This window comes from Petaurus breviceps, unplaced genomic scaffold (assembly GCF_028583685.1).
Source record: "Petaurus breviceps papuanus isolate PSGF00001 unplaced genomic scaffold, PetGlider_PUasm1.0 37, whole genome shotgun sequence".
Lineage (NCBI taxonomy): Eukaryota > Metazoa > Chordata > Mammalia > Diprotodontia > Petauridae > Petaurus > Petaurus breviceps.
In genome coordinates this window covers 74,470,364-74,493,727 of record NW_027186296.1, presented here as the reverse complement: position 1 = coordinate 74,493,727, position 23,364 = coordinate 74,470,364, and the positions used below count along the sequence as shown (strand labels likewise).

The window sequence follows — 23,364 nt, the reverse complement described above, 5'->3', positions numbered from 1 at the left end:
GAATTAAATTATGCATGTTCTCAACACAGAGTGGAGCTTAGATGGTAAATCAGATCCTTTCTGAGCAGGTAAGCAGTTTCTATTCTAGGAATCTTTTTTTCTTCCTGATCTAGGCCTCAGAATACACAGCAAGAGAGGTGAGCGTGAAGGTCATGAAACATAGTTTTATGTCTAATCTGCTTTGTTGACATTCACAGCTGCAAATTAGAAGTCCTTTAGAGGGTAATTTTAATCCTTGGGAAGTGGAGGTTTTACTTTACCTTGAAGATATAAAAGTGTGACTCATGCACCAGGAAGAGCTGTCTGCCCCAAGGTCCCCTCTTCTGTTGATATCTTCAAATGCCACACCAACTTTGTAGTCCATCTGTTCATCGACCTCCACCTCCCAGTAATGACGTCCTTTAATAGGTATCAGGCTTCCCATAACAGCAACACATCTAATTTTGGGGATACAGAGGTTTTCGTTTTCATTAATTCATCATTCAACAAATGTTTATAGTAGTAATAGCTTGCATTTATATTCATCTCATAAGGTTTGCAAAACATCTTTGATCCTCACACATTAATCTTTAGAGGTAGGTACTGCTAATCTCCCCATTTTACAAATAGGAAAACTAAGGCTCTGAGCTGTTAAATGACTTGGCCATGGTCATGTCACTAATAAGTGTCCAAGGCAAGCTTTGAATCTAGTCCTTCCTAACATGACACTACACACTACTGCGTACCGCCTCTCAATTTTTATCACATATAAGCCAAGCAAGACAGTTTTAGGTGCTGTGAGGTCTACGAAGATGAATGATACACGGACCTTGCTTCCATGAAACTTAAACTCTAGTAGAAGAGACAGATCCACATATCGGGAGAGAGAACAAATAACAAATGCCGTAAGAGATCATACACTTTGCATGAAGTATAGGGGGTGATTCAGGAAAGGTCTTGTGACAAGGTGGCATCTAAGCCTTTGAAGAGTAGGTATGACCTTGAGAGGCAGAGATGGTAGGAGGAGGGATAGCAAGCAGGCCTGGGCTATGAGGAAGGGTGAAAGAGAAGGAGGCAGAGGCCAGAAAACAGGCTCAAATGCCATGGTAAGGATTCTAGATATATCTATCTAGAGACAAAGACCCTGAGGGATTTGGGGGTAGAAGAGTTTCACATGTAGCAAGATTTTAGTATTTGTAGGCAGAAAAATATCTAGTGTTTATATAGCATTTTATACATATCTCTCACCTCCCTAGTGAGATAAGTGCTGCTCTTATGCCCATTTTAGATAGGGGGAAACAGATTTAGGTTAAGTGACTTACTCAGGGTCACACAGTTATTAGGTAGGCAGCAAAATTCAGATGTAGACCTCCCTGACTAACATGCTATCCACTATGCCCCATTGTTTCATTATGGTACCATGTTGCTGCTTGTAAAACAAGAAGTGTGTATGTCTACAGTGTGAGTCCCTGCAGGTAGATTTGTGGATATCCTGTGTCTGCTGGTGCACTTTCACAGGCTCCATTCCCTCAAAACAATTCACTAACTTCTTCGGTTTTTCTGAAGATGAGAAAAGTAAGATTACTGTGATGGTAATTAAGTAGGAGAAAGGGAGAAGAAACACACCAAAGAAGGAGGTGATTATTTATTTGTTTTAAACCACTGGTTTTTAGAATTATAAAAATAAGAACTTGGCCAAAGTTAAAATTGTAAGTCACAAGTGGAAAAAGAATGAGTTGACAGCTCATAAAATGAAAAAGGAGAAAGGCAACTATATACGTTGAAGCTTGCAGACGAAATATAATTTTCCAGAGCATAAAGTGCAAAGCCAGTGTGGAGGACTGTTAAGCTAATTGCTATAATAGAAATGTCTATAATGGGGGGTAATTCACTTTACCTAGAATCAGTGGCAGAGACTAATAAGAACTGGTATCTCAGTGGAGAGCCCAGCAGTGGGGAGGGGAAGGAAACGGAACACAGAGTACCTAGCTCACAGCTGTGCAGGCAGACCTCATTATCAAGGTTGCAATTTTTCAAGGCAATCATAGGGAAAAACCACAGGATAGCAAGAGTGAAATGGGTAGGAGTGTCAGGAAAGAGCATTTAGTAATAAGAAAAGACTCAAAAGTCATTGCTGGTGTTTGGCAGCATTGGTGATCTGGGCAAACTTTCAGAAATGACCTTAGGTTCTTTGAATATACAAAGCATTAGACTTGTGTCTTGTCCTATAAAGATAGGGGATTTGGCAGAAGACAGTCTTCACTGGAAATTAAGCATCCATCAAATATCATTGCCAGTATTTCTACTGCACTGGCTGTCCAGAATCCTCCTACACTATCCAAGATCTAATTTAGAAGCTGTCAAAGTTTCTAATTCAACCGGAGTCATTGAGCCTCTCCACCCACTCTCAAAAATCTCCTTGATTGCTTAGGCTAAACTTTGTAAGTCAATGATCTCCACTGCCTTCAAAAGCATACACCTTGGCAAGTTCACTCCTTTCACAGTCCTCCAGACATTGCTCAAGAAGTGTCAACATTTAGGAGGATAGTTGAACAGGGTTCCCAAGAGTCTGGGAAAACCTTCATCCTTCCCCGTCTCCTCAAAACAAATCCTCTTACTGACTTCGCTGTATTTGTCTAGGATGCCATTCATTCTCCCCTTCACCCAGTCATTCCTCCCTCTCCATTAACTCGGCACCTTCTGCTCCCTTCTACACACATTCAATCAGTTATGATATTCTTTTGATTTTTCCTTAGTAAGATCTCTTGTCACTTCACATCTAGATTATTACAAGTCTCCTTATTTTAACTTTTTTCTTCTAATAAGTATTACCTCTTCTCCATTAGATTGTAAGTTCCTTGAGAGCAGGAACTCTGCCTCATTTTGTACTCCCATCACTTGTACTCTGGCAGGTACTAAATATAATTGATTGGTTGATTGATCACCCTCTTATCTCCCTTACTCCCCAAATTTTAAAAAGAAAAACAAAACCCTTCTAACAAATATTCAGGGTCATGTGAACAGAAAAAATTCCTTCATTGGCTGTGTACAAAAATAAAGGTCTCCTGCATTTTTTGCCCATCACCTCTTGACCAGAAGGTGGGTAGCATGCTTTCTTATCAGTCTTTTGGACTCATGACTGGGCACTGCAGTGGTCAGGATTCTTAAGTCTTTCTAAGTCACTTACATTTCCAGTGTTATTACTGCATAACTTATCCTCATGGTTCTGCTCACTTTACCGTGCATGATTTCTTACATATCTTCCCAACTCTCTCCAAACTGTCCCTTTTATCATTTCTCAAGGCACAGTAATATCCCACTATATTCACCATCTCCATGACTCATCTATCCCCCTTCCATCCATCCTGCACATTGCTGTCAGTTTAATCTTTATAAAATCCCACTCAGGGGGTAGGTGGAGGAGTATATCTGGAAATTACTTTGAATACCAATAAAACTTTAAAACAAAATACCACTCATATCAGTCATCTGCTCAGAAATGTTCATTGTTTCCCCTTTGCCTACAGAATGAAAATCTAAACTTGATATCCTGTCACTGAAGACTTTCTCTAATCTTGTCCCTGCTTACCCTCCCAATTTGATCTCCTCCTACTTCCCAATATGAAACCTTCATCTTTAGCCAACGTCTCTCTCAAAAAGATACTGCATATTTTTCTCACTACCACCACAAGTATTCTTTATGTATCCAAATACTAGTTATCCTTCAAGGCCAAGTTCAGGAAGTACCTAGAGACAGTCTGGGTTGGGAGTCAAGAAGATCTGAGTTCAAATCCTGTCTCAGCTGCTTAGAACTAGCTGTGTGACCTTGGGCAAGTCATTTATTTACCTCAGTCTCCACAACTATAAAATGAGAATAATAATAGCACCCACCCCTCCAGAGTTGTTGAAGGAACAAATGAGATAATATTTAAAATCACTTAGCACAGTGCGATACAAGTTATTGTTTCATTAAAGTAACATCTCCATGAATCCTTACCACCTCACCCTACAATAAACCTTCCCTCCTTGGAGCTCCTATGGTTCCAGCATTTGTCATGTATTGTTAATTCTATATTTGTGGCAAGATGATCTTCCCCTCCTAGCTGCTTGAAGGCAGGAGTCATACTTAATGCTTCTCTGCATCTGGAATAGTGCCTAACAGAGGGCTTTCCACAAAATAAGTGGTCCATTAAGATGCTAATTGGTTGGTTGCTGACTTAGTGTAAAGGAGCAATGGCACCAGACCCTTAGTTTCTTTCATCTTTCCCTCCACCTCCATCTAAGTTCCCAAAGTGACTTATGGCAGCCCCATCTCAACACTGAAAATTGAGAACAGACTTGAGATTCTACAGGGCCCAGAAGAAAGGACACTATCTATAGTCTTGAAGATAAGAATGAAAGAATCTCAGTAATTTGCAGAGAACTCTGAGGCAGGATTTTCTGGTTGAGACTCTCCTCTAAAAGACTTTTCTCACCTCTATCCACAGACCCTTCCATGGAAGGGGAATTAGAGGATAATTAAAAGACCAGCAATCAGAGGATCATGAAGCTCAAGTTAAATTCCTCAGTGCAGCATTAAAAGCACTTCACAGACTGGTTTCTTTCATTCAGCCCACATTTCCATATTGATTACTCCGTTTCATATATGCCAGCCTAAATGCTTTTTCCTGAATTTTACATTCTTTTTACAGCCACAATGTCTTGGTTCAGGCTGTCCATCCCCAAAGTCTGGAATGTACACCACACTTCCAATTCCTAGGATTTCTTGGCTTTGGACAAGCTTTAACCCAGATGCCACCTCCTACAGGAAAGTGTTTCCTGCTCCTTTGCCATTATTATTGCCCTATCCCAACTCAAATTATCCCAAATTTATCTATACACTTAAATGATGTAGTAGTGTGGTGTAGTGTATGGAGAGCTGGTCTCAGAATCAGAAAGACCTAGGCTAAAGCCGTGTTTCTGACACATACTGGCTGTGTGACCCTGGGCAAATCACTTTACTTCCCAGGAAGCTAGGTAACACTAAGAATTTGCAGAAAAGGTGTAAACTTGCATTGATAGAGGGAGTTTCCTCACCTGATAATTCAATTCAGAAAGCAGTTATTAAATGCTTACTATGAATAAGTCACTTGTCAGCCTTGGCTTGGGTGACTGTGAAGATGTTGCTGCCCTTGACAGTAATAAGGAAGTCTGGAATGAAGATTTTCTTTTTTGGGGGGGGGGGGGGGGGGGGAGAAGGGGTGTACAGGAATGCTACCTTGAGGTTGAAATGTCTAAGGGATATCCATTTCTAGATGTCCCATAAGCAGCTGGGTATTTAGGATGAGAACCTGGAATTCCCTGTACCAAAGAAATCAGAGAACTAGTCTCTATCTCTACCCTCTAATAGAACACAAACTCTTTGCGGACAGAGGCTGCTTTTCAATATGTCCTGGTATTTCCAATGGGTCTTTTAGTGCCTTGTTCCTCGTAAGCTTTAAGTAAGTGTTGAATTATCAACATCAATCAATAAGCATTCATTACTCTGTACCAGTCACTGCGCTAAGCACTGAGGAGACCAAAAAAAAAAAAAAAAAGGAACACCAGTCTGTACCCTCAAGGAGCTTACTATATGACGTGTCAGAAAATGTATGCGTGTGCACATAAGATACATCCAAGGTAGATGGAAAGTAGCTTTAGAGAAAAAAAAAAAGACACTGATATCTAAGGGGACCAGGAAGAACCTCCTGGAAGAGGTAGTGCTTGAGCCCAGTCTTAAGAAGGTCAGGAATTCTAAAGGGCAGAGATCAGAAGAGACAGTATTCCAAGCATGAAAGATAACAGCCAGTACAAAGACCAGGAGACAGAAGATGGAGTGTCTTGTGTGAGAAGCAGTGAGCAGGGCAGTATGTCTGCATCGTAGAGTGCTAAGAGGGGATTAATATATTAGGGGACAGGTTGTGAAGAACTTTCAATGTACTTGGCAGTACATCTTTGTAAATTTAAGAAAACTCATGTGTGAAATAGTCACATGACCAAGGCATTCCTGAGGCAACTGGTGGCTCAGTGGATAGGGCACTGGGCCTGGAGTCAAGAAAATTTGAGTTCAAATCCTCAGCTATTTCCTAGCTGGGTGACCCTGGGCAAGTCACTTAATCGTTGATTCCCTGACAAAAGGATCCTCTGGATCTGCTGGAGAAGGAAACCACTCTAGTATCTTTGCCAAGAAAACCCCACTGGACTGCTGTGGTGCATGGGGTCACAAACAGTGCGCCACAGCTCAACAGCAACAACAACAAGGCTTTCCAGCAGTATATGAGAATCCCTTTGTAGACACTTTATTAGATAAGGCACAAAACCCCTCTGAGCCTCAGTTTCCCCACGTATTAGACTGAGACTGCCTCAAACCCTTCACTCCCTTTACGACTCAATTCAAGTGCCAGCTTCTACATAAAACCTCTCCTGACCCCCTCCTCCATCTCCAGCTGCTAGTGTCCTCCTTCCCTTGATTTTATTGTGTATTTATTCCAAGTATACATGCTGTGTCCCCTGACAGAATGCAGGTTCCCTGAGATCTGGGGCTATTTCACACTTTGTCATCATATCCCCAGTGCTTTACATGGCACGGATGCTTAAAGAGATGCTGGTTGGTTGACATAAAACGGGGATAACAACAGCACCAATCTCAGAGGGTTATTTATGGTGAGGACCAAGTGAAATAACGTACACTTCAAAACACTATAAAAATACGAGCTATTATTATCATAGGAACTTAACTATTAGTGCCATTTTGATCTGGGACTTGGAGCTGAATGACTTGAGGTCTAAATGTATGGTTGATTAAAGTTACACTTTAAAAAAAATAATGTGCAATGGTTGACTTTGATGTAGTGAAGCAGTCATTTGGGCTCAGTATGTATTTTCAGCCTGACAGCTCATCTGGCTTGAGAGAAGAGTTCGTTTAGATCTTACCTTCAAAACAGAATCTCCTCACTTAGCACCTGCAGACACAGGTCAGGATCCTCTAAAAGGACCATTAGGAAGACTGAGCTCCCATTAGTCCTTTCCCTGATAGTTTTAATGGAATGAGTCACATGGTACTGTCTCTTTCTTCTCAAAATGTTTTCTGGGGCATTTCATCAGGCCTGGGTTGTTTGTGCCCATAAAGAGACAAGAAAGGTTCACTGTCCCCTGATTCACCCATCATTAAGGAGCACCTCATTGTATTATGAAAAACCTTTCCCAGAGGTGCCGCACTTCCATTATAGGCATTATCTAATTAGGCCTCTCAATACCTCCATAAGCCTGAGGTTATTTCCCTTAGTATACAGATGGAAAGAGTGGTGACCACTTAGAAATTTCCCATTGTGAGAGACTGATGAGGATTTAGGTGACATAGAGGTATAGTCTTGTAACGCCCATCTTTATGTTTTATTCTCTATGAGTATGCTGGGCTATGGCTGTCTCTGGCCCCCTGTAGCCATCTGTACCCACAAAGGGATCACATGATCCTGTTGTACCCATCACTCAATCAGAAGGCATTTCTTAATTGCCCACTGTGTCCCAGGCATGCTGCTCATGACAAGTCCAAAGTGAGCAGTCCCTGCCCTATGGAAAATTTCTACATACTGATGCAAAAATGAAGCAAGTAGAACCAGGAAAACAGTACAGTCACCACAAACAATGCAAATAGAAAAAATTACCACTGCAAAACAGTGTTCCTAAAGGGAAATGAGGAAGGACCTTCTCATGTATCTTCTTTAGGGCCAAGCTTGATTGCTAAAAGTTTAGAAGAGGGATTACATTTATTCTCCTTGACCCCAGAGGGTAGAATTAGGAGTAATGAATGGGTGGAAATTCTACAGGCAGATTTTATCTCCACTTTCTCACAATTAGAGCTATCCCATTGTAGCATGGGATCCCTTTGCAGTAATGTTCTCTGAGAATGGCTCAGGAATTAAGCAATTTAAAAATGAAAAGTTATTTTTATTGTTTATAGGGAAAGTATTGATTTAAGATCTTGAAGGTAGACATAGTGAAATAAGATAAGTAGAATAAACCATGCTAGTCTTATCTTGTGATAGTGTCTATTTCTATAACATTTCAAGATTTCCAAAGCACTTTCCCCTTATTAATCCTGTACGATAGGTAGTGAAAGTATTATTATACTCATTTTACAGATAAGAAAGCTGAAAATCAGGAAAATAAAGAGATTTGCTCAAGTTCGAGCCTAGAGCTAGTAAAACCCAGACCTGAGGGGTGGCTAGGTTGTGTAATGAATAGAGCACTGGCCCTGGAGTTCAAATCCAGTTCAAAGGACCTGAGTTCAAATCCAGCCTCAGACATAACACAAAACTAGCGGTGTGACCTTGGGCAAGTCACTTAACCCCAATTGCCCTACCTTCCCCTCTCCAAAAAGCAAAATAAATGGAACTTTCTTTAAAAACAAAAAACCCAGAGCTGAGATTTAAACACGTCTTTCCCAATTCCATCTCAGACCAACATTCTCTCTGCTGCATGACACTTCCCTATGAGAATTTGAGATGACTGCATATGAAGTACCTAGTAAATCTGGTGGCACTATCACGGGGCTCACTTGCTGAATTTTCTCTTTCACCACGCACAATTGTAAGCCCATCTTCTGAAATGGACAGCAAAGGATGGCTGGTGTCCTTATTAAGATGGAAGTAGGTACCTAGGGAAGGGAAGAATACATGGCAAGTATGTAAATTTTAGCTAACAGAGCCTGTCATTGATACAAAATCCAAGAATCAAACATGGAAAGCTGGAAGGATCCCTAGGGGATTGTAGCTCAATCCTTTTGTTTTACATATGAGGAATCTGAGGCCTAGAGAGAGGAAGCCTCTTGTCCAGTGTCCCATGGAGAGAAAGTAGATGAGCTGAGATTCAACCCCCCATCCTCCGACTCCATATCCAGAACAGTTATCATCATGCCTTGTATATTCTTTCACAAGTAGCCCTGAGAGGTTCTACATTTAATTATATAGTCACTGTAATGTGTCTGGAATCACAAACTCAATGTTTGTGTCAGCCCTGGAAGAGACCTTGGAGAATGTTCAATCCACTCTTCTCTCTACCACCCCCAGACCCTATTTTACAGATAAAGGTATTGAAGGCCAGCATAATCAAGTGATTTGTTTCAAGTAACACATCAAATCAGGGGGAGAGCCCAGGCCTCCTAATTTTGAGTCTACTTGAACAACTTCAGCAGGAGTTTTAGAGCTGGAAGGCACCTTAGTGGCAGTCTATACAGACACCTACATTTTTTTATTTATAGATGAGGCCCAGAGAGGGCAAGTGACTTGTCCTAGGTCACAGAGAGAATAGTCAGAGGTGGTACTGGAACCAAGCTCATTGTTCTTTTCACTCATCATGTTTTATTCATGCATATTTCTTATCTCCCCTTCTGGACCATGAGCTCCTTCTGTAAGGGCAATGGACTCTGTCTTATCCTTCACATCCCCTGAAGCACCTGCACGTCCCTGGACAAAGCAGATACCCAATAAATGTGTGCTGAAATGTTGAATAATAGAAAGGTCTGTTTTATTTAACACTTAAAAGAGAAAAGTGTAAAGCAGTCAGATGTAAAAGGTACAGAGACTAACAGACTGTTTTATAGCAGAGGGTGAAGAAGGGTGATAGCAGAAGGTACAGGGAGCCCGTCTCCAAAGCCTACCTTCTAAAGCTTGAGGGCAGGATAGATAAATAATGGTTAAGGTTTGAAGAAGAGAATGTGGGAAAGAAGATGATGGCTGTCTGAGCAGATTCATTCTAGAGCAGTATCATAGATACATATGTGTGTGTGTATATAGAATATATATATAGGACATATATATATGTACAGCCTCAAGATGACATTGAGGACCTAGAGGACCACATGTGACCTTGAAGCTACAGGTTCCCCACCCCTGATCTAGGATATATGTATATAGAATACATATATGTACATAGAATATAGATATATGCATATATATAGGATATTTTCCTCTAGAATGAATGTGTTCAGACAGTATGTGTATATATAAGATATATAGGATGTAGATATATATATGTGTGTGTATATTGGATTGTATATAGATACATATGTACACTATGTACACTATATGTGTGTGTATACAGAACCACAGTTGAAGGAATTATAATTCTATGGCCAGTCCTTTTTGAGGAAAGATTAATTAAAAGATCCAATAATCAGTGAATAGTTGTGGGCAGGAATTGACTCCTAAAAAGGCCATCTCTACTTGAGGGGGGAGCAGTTTAAGAAAAAACATAATCTGATGTCACAGTCCAAGGTAACCATGGGGTGTGATAAAAACCCTAATATGACTTACATCCTCATCTCAGAACTCCTGAATCTATTTCATTCTCTCTGAATCGGTCTCCATTACTCTCCTCCATGGCTCTTCTCCCATTGTCTCTCCTCCTTCCTTTTCACTTCTGTTCCTATGTTTCTTTCTCTAATCACTGTTATTTACTCATGTTCCTCTTTCTCGCTTCACCCTCCATCTCTGTTTCATTTTCTCTCTCTCCCTTCTTCTCCCTTAACTCCCTCCTCTTCTCCAAACTTCTCTGTCTCTCTCCCTTAACTGGACACAATACAGAACTGAAATATTTTCATTGTATTCATCAAATACAATTTTATACTCTTTGTTCCTAATTTTGAAAACAAATGAGTTGAACATTCTGTATTTCCCTCTCAAAAAATCATCTTTAATCAAATTGCTTTTTACTTGTGTATGACTCATAATTGATTTTACCCTCTATATATAAACAATAAAGACTAAGGGTCTCTAGCTTTGATGTGGGAACAGATATATGAAAATTTATATATAATTTAATGTTTTCTTTTTTATTGACATTTTTATTTGGACCTACATTCATTTCTCAATAAACAAGTCTGATGTAAGCCCTTCACCTTAAAAAAAAAAAGCAGCTAAGCAAAATCATCAAAGTATATAAGGATTGCAGTTGTCATCTCATGTAACTTTCCGCTCCTGACTGGCTGTTTCTTAACAAAAAAGAAGGGAGTATATATCAATCACCTAGAAACATCATTGACCATTATACTTGACTAAAATTTTGTTGTCTTTTTGTATTATCCTCATTTACCCATTGTAGTCATTGTGTTTATTTTCTCTGCATCACACAGTGCTTTCAAGCCATTTTCACATCCATTGTCTTATGATTCTCACTGTAACTCTTTGAGGTCAGAAGTATAAGTATTATTATCCTCATTATGCAGATAAAAGAATCAGGTCAAATAAAAGTTGCACCATTTGCCCATAGAAGCCAAGTCTTCTGAGTGAAAAACCAGAGGGGATAGATCATTTGCTCTTTGATGTGGTGAAGAGAGGCAAGATTTGAGTCAGGGCACCTGAGTTTGAATCCTGACCCTCCTATTTACAACCCAAATGACTCTGGGCAAATCATTTGCTCTCTTTGAACCTCTGTCTTTATCTGTTAAAAGAGGGCTGTCCTTGACTCCCTTTCCAGCTCCAAATCCATGATCCTGCATTCTCTGTGGTCTCTTCCAGAAAACTTCTAGTCCAGAACTCTGGGGTTTTTGTTGTTGGCTCTTGGCTCAAGACCTAGTATAATTTTTTTTGTGTTTAATATGTTACAATATCTTGATTAGGATGCAGGTCTGGAATGGAAACATATCCAATCCCCAACTCCATTCTTGACTTGTCATGATGTGACATTCTTGTTCTCAAATGCAGAATAAGGATACCAGCTTTTCCTTAACTACTTTATAGGGGTACTAGGGAGATAAAATCAGAAACTGTTTTTCACATTCTGTTTTTGGAGAGTTTGGTCAGTAGTAAATGTACTTCCAGGAAACTTTTTAATTCTTTCTTGGCTTTTTATTGCTGGTAATTTTTGTTGTTGTTGAGAAACTGAACCTTTTAAGCTGATACCACCTCTGTTGTTGTTATAACCCACTCCTTCAATAGGCATATTTATGCAGTCACTCCACACCATGCTTTGCATATAGTAGACCCTTAAGAGGTTGAGTTTTTTTTAACCTACTTAAAGTTTTCTTTGAAACTTAAAACTATAGTGGGGAAGGGGATAAGAGGGGGGATGATAAAAGGGAGGGCAGAATGGGAAAGAAGTAAACACATTTGAAAAGGGACAGGGTCAAAGGAGAAAATTAGAATAAATCAGGGGCAGGACAGGATGGAGGGAATTATAGTTCTTTCACAATATAACTACTATGTAAATGTTTTGCATAACTACATGTGTGTAGCCTGTGTTGGGTTGCTTGTCTTCCTGGTGGGGGTGGGGAGAGGGGAGAGGGTCTGGAACTCAAAGTTTTCAAAACAAATGTTTAAAAAAATTTGCTTTTTACATGCAATTGGGAAATAAGATATACAGGCACTGGGGTATAGAAATCTGTCTTGCCCTACTAGAAAGTTGGGGGGGATGAGGGAGGACATAAGAGAGAACAGATTGGGGGAAGGGGTATGCAGTAGGATCACTATTTTGGGGTTGCTGTAGGGGAAAGATGGGGAGAAAAATTTGTAACTCAAAATCTTGTAGAAATGAATGTTGCAAACTAAAAATAAATAAATAAATTGGAAAAAAAAAGAAAGTTTTCGAGACAGTTCACATTCATCTGATCATCACAACAACTCTGTGAGGTTGTTCCCTAATGCTGTTATTATCCCCATTTTACAGATGAAGAAACTGAGGCTTGAAGCTATTCAGTGCTTTGTCTGGAGATATACAGCCAGTAAGGATCAGAAGTGAGATTTAAACCCAGTATTTCTTATCTCTAAGGGCAGCACTCTATCAACTTTGTTACATTGGCCAATTAAGTGCAAGGTCTTGGGGGAACAGGGAGACATAAGATCATATAGAGCCCATTTCTGTTCTTACTGAGCTAATAATCTGTGTCACTACTGAATGTGTTGTATCTACCTTTGTATCTTCAGCATTTATCATGATTTTGCACATAATGTTACTCAACAAAGATTTGTTGAATAGGTGTGGCTAGGTGGAGCAGTGAATAGAGCATTGGCCCTGGAGTCAGGAGTTCAAATCCAGCCTCAGACACTTAACATAAAACTAGCCACATGACCTTGGGCAAGTCACTTAACCCCAATTGCCCTACCTTCCCCCTCCAAAAAAGCAAAAAAAAAATGATAAAAAAATATTTGTTGAATGAATGAATGAATGTTTTATGTGTTCTCTTCCTAAAAGCTAATTCATATCTCCAGAAGCCATTGTGATAGATTACTTGTTTTCTTTGCTAAAGAGAGAGGTCACTCCTCTAGGGAATGACTCAACTACATACAACAGGTTCCATAGGAGTGTTTAATTTCTTATATATGGGCTAAACAGATAACTGAACAAACCAGGAAAAGAATGATAAAACTCTAGTCCCTCAGATTTATCTGAAAGAACAACTCAACAGTGAGGATCCCATTGATTTGTCTATTTTAATATGAAAATTATAATTGTAAACTTAGAATCATAAAGTCATAGAATGTTAGAGTCAGAAGGAAACGGAGAGATCATCTAGCGGAGGCCCGCACTGACAAATGAGGGAGCTGAGGCTTTAGAAAAGCAAGTTTCCCTGGCTCACATTCACAACATGTTCAGCACATTTCCTTAAGGAGTGCACCTAGGGAATTTCATTTTTAAAGGTGAATATTAACTGTTCATCATAAAACATATCACTTTAAACTAAAGTTAAAGAAACTAAAACATTTAAACTTTATTTTTTAAATAAACCACTAAGTTTTACTTTTGAAATATAAACTTTTCAATAGGGTTAATTTTAAATCATACTCTTGCCCTTACTCTTAAATCCAGAACAACCTTTTTAGCTTTATCTTCTTTGTTTAAAAAAAAAAAAAGGCATCTTTCCAATTAGACTCTGCTCCCTGCTTTGCTAAGAAAAGCCAGGAGTTAAGCTCAATGACTGTTGAATTCTTTTAAAATTTTATATTTGCCTTTCTTTCCCATATCAACCAGAGTCCCAAGGCCATGGAAAACAAGGTGACCAGAGGAATAAAGGGGGAATGAAGGACTAGTTGGTTTGTTTTCTGACCCTGTTAGGGTTCCTGGGCACAAGCTTCTTGGGGGCACAGATGAATTGGGGAAATAAGAATCAAACTTTGCCAAGAAGTACCAGTGCAGTAAGTGAGACATCATGGAAAAATCTGGAAGATTGTCATGAGTGTTGCCCTGAGCTCCAGAGCCACCTAATCATGAGATGCACTTTATTCCTCACAAAGCAGAGATTGACAGAAGCAGTGGAAGGGAAGTGAATGGAAGCAGGAACAGTGGCAATGGTAATTGTAGCAATTGGGGGCCCACAAATTCCAAGAAAGCTGCCCCTACCTCTATTGACTCCAGATACTGGCCACCTTCACTGTGGCACTGGGACATTTGAGTTTGCCAGGGCATGCCCAGTATACCCCATATGCACATCTATGATCACATTACTAGTTTGTGGCAGAGCTGAGACTAACATTTAGATCTCCGGATTCCCAGGTCTTTCTCCTATGCCATGTTCCTTCTGAGGTTAGCCACAGAGGGAGGGGAAGGGGACTGACTTCCTGAAATCACCCTCCTGTGACTAACCCACTATGTAGGTGAATAGTCCAAGAACATTACTGAATGAAAACAGTGAGAGGGACAACAGAATAGAATCAAAGACCCAGGGGCAGCTAGGTGGCCGCAGTGAGTAAGAGCAACGGATGCTGGAGTCGGGAGGACCCAGAATCAGTCAGGCCTCAGATACTTAACATCCACACAAAAAAAACTGGCCATGTAACCTTGGGCAAGTTAGTTAACCCCAATTGCTTAAAAAATAAAAAAAGAATCAAAGACCTATGCATCTCAGCTCTTAAAGATGTTAGGAATAGATAGATCATCACTGATTGTTGCTAACCATAATATCTAAAAGCTCTACTCCCAATAGCAAAATGTGAATTTAAACAATACCTGTAGTGTGGATAGTAGCAGGCTCACTTCTTTCACTTGGGCCCCCCACATTGATGGCTCTTACGTAGACTAGGTAGCTTTCTCCAGGTTGCAGCTGAATTAGAGATTCACAGGTAGGAATTCCTACTATAGATCTATAAACAAATTGAAGTGATGAAACAAACATAATGATATGTGATAGTAGTAAAGGACTTGATAAACATTTCATGTAACAGGGGCAGCTAGGTGGCGCAGTGAGGAAAGCGCTGGCCCCGGAGTCTGGAGGACCTGAGTTCGGTTCCAGCCTCACACACTTAACACCCACACAAAAAAACTAGCTGTGTAACCTTGGGCAAGTTACTTAACCTCAATTGCCCTCCAAAAGGCAAAAAAAAAAAAAAAATCATTTCACATAACAAACACTGGGGACTCCAGCGTTTGCTATTATTGATGGCCAGGCAAGAAGACATAGTAGGCTTGTAGGCAAGTCACCCAACATCTCTGATATTCATTCTCCTCATCTTTAAAATTGTTAAATGAGATGACACTTCTAGAGCACTTTGTACATCTTAAGGCACTATGTCAACACTAGCTCATCATCATCATTAAATGAGATAATGGGTGTAAAGCATGTTGCAAATTCTACAACATTGTATAGTCAGTGAATATCATTATTGATTGACAATGAGAATAAACCCCTCAGAGGGAATAAAGTTTTATATCAACCCAGTTTTCTGAGACTTCTGTTTGTTTTAACCACTGTTGGTCCAAAAGGAAAGCTAATTTAATGACTTAGTGCTTAGCACAGTGCTTGATACAAAGTAGGCACTTAATAAATGCTTTTCAACTGACTGACTTGAGCAACCATTTCCTCACCCAATGGGACTCATTTGATTTCTAGGTCATACCTAAGACCGAAACTGTAGGGCAGAAAACACTTTGAAGAACAGATTAGCCCAAGGGCTTCCCCAGTTCAATGTTCCCCTGTTATCACTGACTTGGTTCCATCTTCAGGGGACCTGAAGCCCAACTTGAATTCTAAGTGTTTTCTGTGGGGTCCACTCTAGAACCTCCTCAGGGTCCATCCTTGGTTCAATTATTTGCTTGTTTACCTTAGTTGGATCAATTTTTTAATCAATTTTATGTACTGATCAAATTTTCTGTTTTTTAAAACTTGTAGCAAATAACTCAATGATTATAGTTTTGTAATAGAGTTTGAAATTTGTTACTGCTAGACTCCCTTCACTCTTTTAAAAAAATTTTTTGGTTATATTTTAAGTTCCAAACTGTCTCCCTCCCTCCTTCCCTACCCTACACTAGAGAAGGCCACCACTTCACACACACACACACACACACACACACATATACACACATACATATACATACATATATGCATGTATGTATGTGTGTATGTATGTATTTATATTCTATTTATCAGTTCTTTCTCTGGAAGTGGATAGCATCTTCCTTCACAGGTCCTTACTAGTTGGTCTGAGTATTTGTAATACTCAGAATAACTTAGTTTTTCGCAGTTATTCTTCAAACTATATTTCTGTTACTGTGTGCAACATTCTCTTGGTTCTGTTCATTTCATCCTTCAGTATTTCATGCTAGTTTCCTTTCATTCTTACTTTTTTCATGATTTCCCCAATTTTGTTATTATTTTGTTTATTTCTTCAAAAAACTCTTTGAAAGTTTGATTGTTATGAGATAAAGTATATAAGTCAATTTAGGAAATGTTGTCATTTTTTATTATATTGTCATGACACAATTTTGAACAACTGGTATTTCTTCTATTTGTCTTCTTTTTTTTTCTCCTGTTTTAAAGTGTCTTGAAATTGTATTCAAACAAGACCTGAATGTATCTTAGTAAGTAGACTCTTAGATATTTTATACTCTTTATAATTAATTTGGATATATATTTTTTCTCTCTCCTGATGAGTTTTATAGTAAATTCTAATGATTATTGTAAATTCATTTTCTGTCCTGTTACTTTAATAAGATTACTACAATTAATTTTTAGCTGACTCTTTAGGGCTAAGTAAGTAATCCTATACTCTGCAAATAGCAAGAAAAAAAAAATAAAGTATTAACAAGGAGCTCAGCTCTAGAAAGAGTTTGAACTAGTCATGTGAGTAGAAATTTTTGAATGGGGATAGTCCAAATCTATTCTCATCTGTATACACACCTGTATACCTGTCTGGCATTGAACTACCTTCACAGACAGATAGCAAAGATGAAGAAAAATACCACTTGCTTCACATTAATTCTTAACTACCCTATTACTCACCCTCCACCACATTTCCCCAAAGACAGTATTGCTCCATCTTCCAATGAAAATAAATAAAATTCTAAATTATTTGAAAAGATTGGAATCTTTTAAAAAGATGAACGTGTATATGAAGTTTATATTTAAGGTCAATATGTAGGGGGGACAAAGTCTTTGAGTCCTTGCCCTTTCTGATTTCCCCTGCATCTTTGCATCTTGGGAGGGGTTTAAACTTTCATTTTTTGCCACAACTAAGCAAGGTCAAATTAAAGATATTGTTTGTTTCAAAATCCAATTTCCTCTCTTCAGGCAACTTGGGTTTCACACGCAATGTGACTGGGGAGCACTGTCCTGCATGATGTAAAAGTGATTATTGAGCATTCTCGAGCTGTAGCATTGACCTGTATTGACTCACTCTGTAACGACACTCCCTGGCTCTTCACTGTCTACTTTCGACAGTTCAATAGTGTATGAGTCCACAGGATTCATGTTTCCAGATTCCCAGCACACCAAGGCAGCATGCTCACAGCTTAGTATCTCTCTGCTTTTGATAATGGGAGGTGATGGAGCTAAGATGCAGGGGAAAAGAAAGCAGAAGGGAAACCATCTGAGAGGCAATGGAATCAGTTTGATCTGGGTATCAGTCCCACCTCAGACACTTAACTAGCCATGTGACCCTTGGTAAGTCATACTTTGTTTTTCTATACCCCCTTTTTTCATCTGCAAAATGAAAGGGTTGGTTCTATCTCTGAATACATGATCTTATGATCCATTTGCTTCTGATGTAATATTTGGCTGTAAATAAGCATAAGAACCATCTCCAACCCATTGTTTTCCCCAAAATATTTTGTAATTAAAAGAATACCAGGAAAATTCCTTAAGAATCCATGTAAAATAATGAAAAGAGGGACAGATTTGCAGTTAAACTGTCTAGGTGTGAATGCTGCTTTCACTCTTTACTGTATGACTTTGGGCAAATCCCTTTCCATCTCTAGGCTTCATCTGTAAAATGGGCCCGTTGGGTCAGAGTCCCTTCCATACTTCAATCAAATGATCTAATAACAAAAGGTGCTCATCCCACTAGTATGCCATAAGACTTAAGGAGTGCTCACCTCACATTACCCCACATAGGTGATACAAATATTATCTCTTTTATACATAAGAAAACTGAAGAACAGAGAAGTTAAGTGGCTTGCATAATGACTAGTGTTATACAGATCTCTTGCCTTTAAGTCCTATGCTTTCAGAGGCAATATTGTATGGACTTTAAGCTGCAGACTTCTGGGGAGAAGATGGGAGAGGAGCTAAGAAGGGCTTCTCGCCTTTCCATGAACAGAGAACAAATACTGAATCAAGGGAGAGAGTATCAGGCAAATTGTTTTGTTTTTGTTTATTTAAGAGACATCAAACATCGGGGCTGGAATTAAATCCAATTCAACAAACATTTAGGTGCCTAGTATGTGAAAAGTGCTGGGCGAGGTTCCTGAGACAGACCCTGGGAAAGACAAAAACAAAACAATCCCTGCTTTAAAATATCCCACATTCTACCTGAGGGATATGACACATACATATATAGATAAGTAACTAAAAAGTAATTTCAGGTAGTGTGTATGTATGTGGTGGGACATCAATCAGGAAAGAATGAAGCACCAGAGCTGAATCCTGAATGGAATTAGGAGTTCCAAGAGATGGCAGTAATGAAAGACAGAGTTCTAGGCATAAGGAACAGTCAATCACAGAGGTAGGAGATGGAATGTTGTGTAATGGGATCAGCAAGGAGGTCAGTTTTGTTGGAATCCACAAATGTTTGAGGGGGAGTCATATTTTTAAGGAGATGGATTGGAACCAGATTATGAAGCCTTTTAGATGACTGACAGAGTAGATCTAGTTTGTTTTTGGTTTTTTTTGGAGGGGGGAAAGCAGGGCAATTGGGGTTAAGTGACTTACCCAAGGTCACACAGCTACTAACTGTTAAGTGTCTGAGGCTGCATTTGAACTCAGGTCCTCTTGACTCCAGGGCCAGTGCTCTATTCACTGTTCCACCTAGCCATTCCAGATCTAGTATTTTATATTACAGGCAATTGAACCTTCCTGACCATGGGCATGACTGACCAGACCCATGCTTTAGAAATACCAGTTTTGTGGATGATGGACTGGAGAGGGGAGACACAAGGTAGGACCAATTAGGAAGCTATGGCAGTAGTCTAACCAAGAAGTAATGACGGCCTGAATGAGGCTGGTGTCTGTGATGGAGAGAAGGAAATGGATTCAAGAAATGCTGAGGAAATTAAGAGCCATGTTACTGTTGTTATTCCGTCATTTCAGGTGCTTCCGACTCTTAGTACCCCATTTGGGGTTTTCTTGGCAAAGATACTGGGATGGTTTGCCATTTCCTTCTTCATCCCATTTTACAGATGAGAAACTGAGGCAAACAGGGTTAAATTACTTACCCAGCGTCATATAGCTAGTAAGTGTTTGAGGCCAGATTTTAACTTGGATAGATGAGTTTTCCTGACTCTAGGTCTGGCATTCTAACCACTGAACCACCTAGCTGCCCCAGGAGACATAAGACCTGGATACTAATTGGATGGGGGAGGGGAATAATAGGGGGATGGAGTGAGAGAGTGTGAAAAGTCAAATGCATCTCCAAGGCTGCAAACTTGCATGGCTAATTATGGTAGTGCCCTCAGTAGAAACTGGGAAGTTAGAGGAAAGAGTCATTTAAGGGGGAAAGATAATAAATTGTGTTTTGGAGACATCAAGTTTGAGATGCCTATGGGATGTACACACGTCAGGCAGCTGGTGATGCAGGTTCCGAGGTCAGGAAAGACACGAAGGCCTGACATGTAGATTGGGGAGTCATCTTCATAGAAATGATCATTGAATTCATTGAAGCTGATAAGAGCATCAAAGAGTGACATCAGAGGAAGAGAAGAGGGTTCTGGATAACACCCTGGAATACAGACATGCACAGGAAGTTGGACATGGATTATGATCCAGCAAAGAAGAATGAGATGAATCTGTCAGCCAGGTAGGAGGAGGACCAGGAAAGAGCAATATCTTGGAAATCCAGGATCAAATGTTTCAGGGAAGACAAGAAGGTCAATTGTATTCCCATCCTCAGTGCCTACCATAGTGCCTGGAACATAGGAGGCACTTAAGACATTGACTGATTGAAAGATGGATACTGAGAAAAGGCCATTCTTCACAAATAATGGATTACTGGTATCCTTGATGAGAACAGATGTGGAGTCAGGAAGCAATAGAATGCAAGGGGTTAAGAAGTGAAAAAGGAGACACCAGACTAAATGGATTGTTCTAGCAATAAGACTTTGAAAGAGAGGAGACAGATAAGACAGTAGTTTAAGGATTGGCAGGGTCAAAGGAATATTTTTAAGGATAGGAGAGATCTGGTCAAATGGAGGTAGTAAGGAGGGAGCCAGTGGATAAGGAGAGATTGATGGTTGGAGATGATTGAAGGGATAGGCTCCTGGGGTAGAAAGAGGGGATAGGATCAAGGGCAAAGTAGAGCAGTTGACTAATATTACCAAGAAGAAAGCTCTTCCTGTGAGGCTGGAGCACAGGAGGGGAGAGTGGGGATGGTCCTGAATGGGTCTGATGTATAAAACCAGGTTAGAGGGGGAGCTTATGATGTCTGGCCCCTATTCTCTCAGCAAAGTATGGAGCAATGTCTTCTCTGGAGAATGGGTGGAGAGGAGGTGATAGAAGGCAACCTTAGAGACCATCTAGTCCAACCTCCTCATTTTGTAGATAGGGAAATTAAATCCCCAAAAAGTGAGGTCATAGGATTATAAATTTAGAGGGGACCTTTGAGGTTGTCATCTAGTCCAACTATCATTTACAGATGAGGATAATAAGGCCTAGAGAGGTCAAATGAATTGCCCAGGGTCACAGAGGTGGCAAGGGGTAGCAATGGGATTCAAAATCAGGTCCTCTCACTCCACATCCTGTGTTCTTTGACTTGCCCAAGGTTACACAATAAGTTATTGGCAGAAGTGAAATTAGAGGCCAGGAATCTTGACTCCCAGGCTAATGACTGGTCCCCTAAGTCTGAACCGAGCTAAGGTGAAGCAAAAGATTTGCCTTGGCATCATAATCTTGTAACCAAAGTGTATATATCTCAAAATCCTAAGTTTTAATAAATTAAAACTGCCTTGAGATTTTAACAATACCCTGTATTTATTCTGAATGGAGGAAATTGTGTTGCTAAAAGTGTAAAAGAATAATTGGGTTGTGACTTGCTGCCTTATAGTGTTATAAAGCATGCCTACATGGGTCATGGTGACATCTCGTGTTGGTGGCAGTTACCTCATGCTCTGGACTTCAGAAGCATAATTCAACTTATAGCCAATAAGTGAAAACAAGAGAACACAGGTTGTCTGGTGGGTTTTTTCCTGAGAATATGCTGACCTCTTGTTTTATCTGTGTTTTAAGGGGTTACAAAGCTCAGAATCTCTGAAGCCATTACTACAATAGCCTCATGAAGTAAGCAATGCAAGGAAGAGAAAGAAAGGTACCTAGGGAGGTCCCTGAAGGAGGACCTAGCACAGAACCTCCAAGTTGGAAGGGACCTCAGAGACTTTCTAGTCCAATTGCCTCAAGTGCCACCATCCAGATCATCCCAGTTGCTGGTGACCTACCCGAGTGAAATGAATTTGTATTCTGTATTGTGCATGTTTTGTTTCCCCACCAAGAAAAGATTGTAATTAAGACTGGAACTATTTTATGTAGGGATTTTATTTTTTGTTCTTTGTACTCCTATCCCCAGTGCCTAGCACATAGTAGGTTCTCAATAAAGCCTTGTGGATTGATTACCTGGAGCAGAGTGGGTACTTAATAAATGATTGTAGAACTGAACACTGAGTTATTGAATCCCTACTACATGAAAGGCAGTGATACTGTAAGAAGAGCAACGGTTTGGAATCAGAGGACCTGGATCCAAACTTCTGGTTTATTTCCCTTATTACCTGTATCACTTTGGGCAGGTCACTTCTCTGGTGTTGTTTCCTTATCTGTATAATGAAGTGTTTAAATCTGATGACCCTTAGGCTTCTTCTGTTTCTAAATCTATAATTCTAATCCAACATGAACAAATTAAAGTCCAGAGTACAATTTAGACATGAGTGAGCAGGCCTTCTACTACATCATAGCTACCCAGGTATGAGGCTGGGACTGGGGTTTCATACACTGTGAAAAGTAAGACCTTCTGGGTATGGCTGTTCCTTTCCCACCCCACCCCAATGCCTCTTTATAACTATATGCATGCACCTGTTCTCTCACCGTGATTATCCCATTCTCATTCCTGATTTTCTTTCATTTTTAAACCACTCTAAGATCCTTGCTATGTGGGAACCAATATATATCACACATCTCTCTACTGTCATTCCCCCACCTCCATCCTCACCCTCCAAACACACTACTGTGCCCTGCCTTTATTTTTTAAAAAATTTTATTTCTTAGCATGGCAATCATAGTAGTAATTACACCTGGTAAGTCCAAAAGGAAAATACCAGTATTTATCTCAAAACACACAATCCTTCCATCTGAATGGCACATAAAACTGCACTAGCCAAGATCCTGTGTCTCTCTGAATGACTGTACTGAGGCCTGGCTCCTCAGACATCAGTGGAACATATTACCTGTCACGTACACTGCTCGCTCACTTGGTGGGCTGACACCAGTGCTATTTGAAGCTGTGACCCAAAATTCATATTGGGTATTAGGCACAAGGTTGGCCACAGAGTAATGTGATTCTTTGACATTCACTGAAAACTCTGAAATGAAAAAAGAAACATTACCTTAGTTCTTTTATAAAACATGGAAATGAGCAGAAAGAATGTCCATGAATTTTTTCATTGCTTAAAACAGCTGTCCCTGCAGCCCCTTAAAACACAGCCATCCTTTGATGAAGAAATCTTCCCAGAACAAAGATGTTTTAGAATTAATTCCATTCAGGCATTTCCATTTACAGGCACCTACAAAGTGCAAGGCACTGTCTTAGTGCAAAAGATACAAAAATGGAAAAACAAAAGGAAGAAAAAGGAAGGAAGGAAGTGAAAGAAAGGAAAGAAGGAAGGAAGAGGAAGGGAGAGAGGGAAAGATAGAAAGAGAAAGGAAGGAAGGAAGGAAGGAAGGAAGGAAGGAAGGAAGGAAGGAAG

At 39.9% G+C, this 23,364-nt stretch overlaps 1 protein-coding gene across 1 annotated transcript in view; it reads right to left on the bottom strand.

Moving 5' to 3' along the window:
- The window catches only part of FSD2 (fibronectin type III and SPRY domain containing 2), a 68,244-nt gene that overhangs the window by 2,599 nt on the left and 42,281 nt on the right, over positions 1 to 23,364 (bottom strand). The window contains exons 8-12 of the mRNA XM_069098724.1: positions 22,846 to 22,980; positions 17,601 to 17,754; positions 14,938 to 15,071; positions 8,521 to 8,653; positions 261 to 437 (exon numbers count right to left, since the gene is read on the bottom strand). Of these exons, the coding sequence (XP_068954825.1) occupies positions 261 to 437; positions 8,521 to 8,653; positions 14,938 to 15,071; positions 17,601 to 17,754; positions 22,846 to 22,980 (733 nt within the window). The remainder of the gene's footprint in view (positions 1 to 260; positions 438 to 8,520; positions 8,654 to 14,937; positions 15,072 to 17,600; positions 17,755 to 22,845; positions 22,981 to 23,364) is intronic.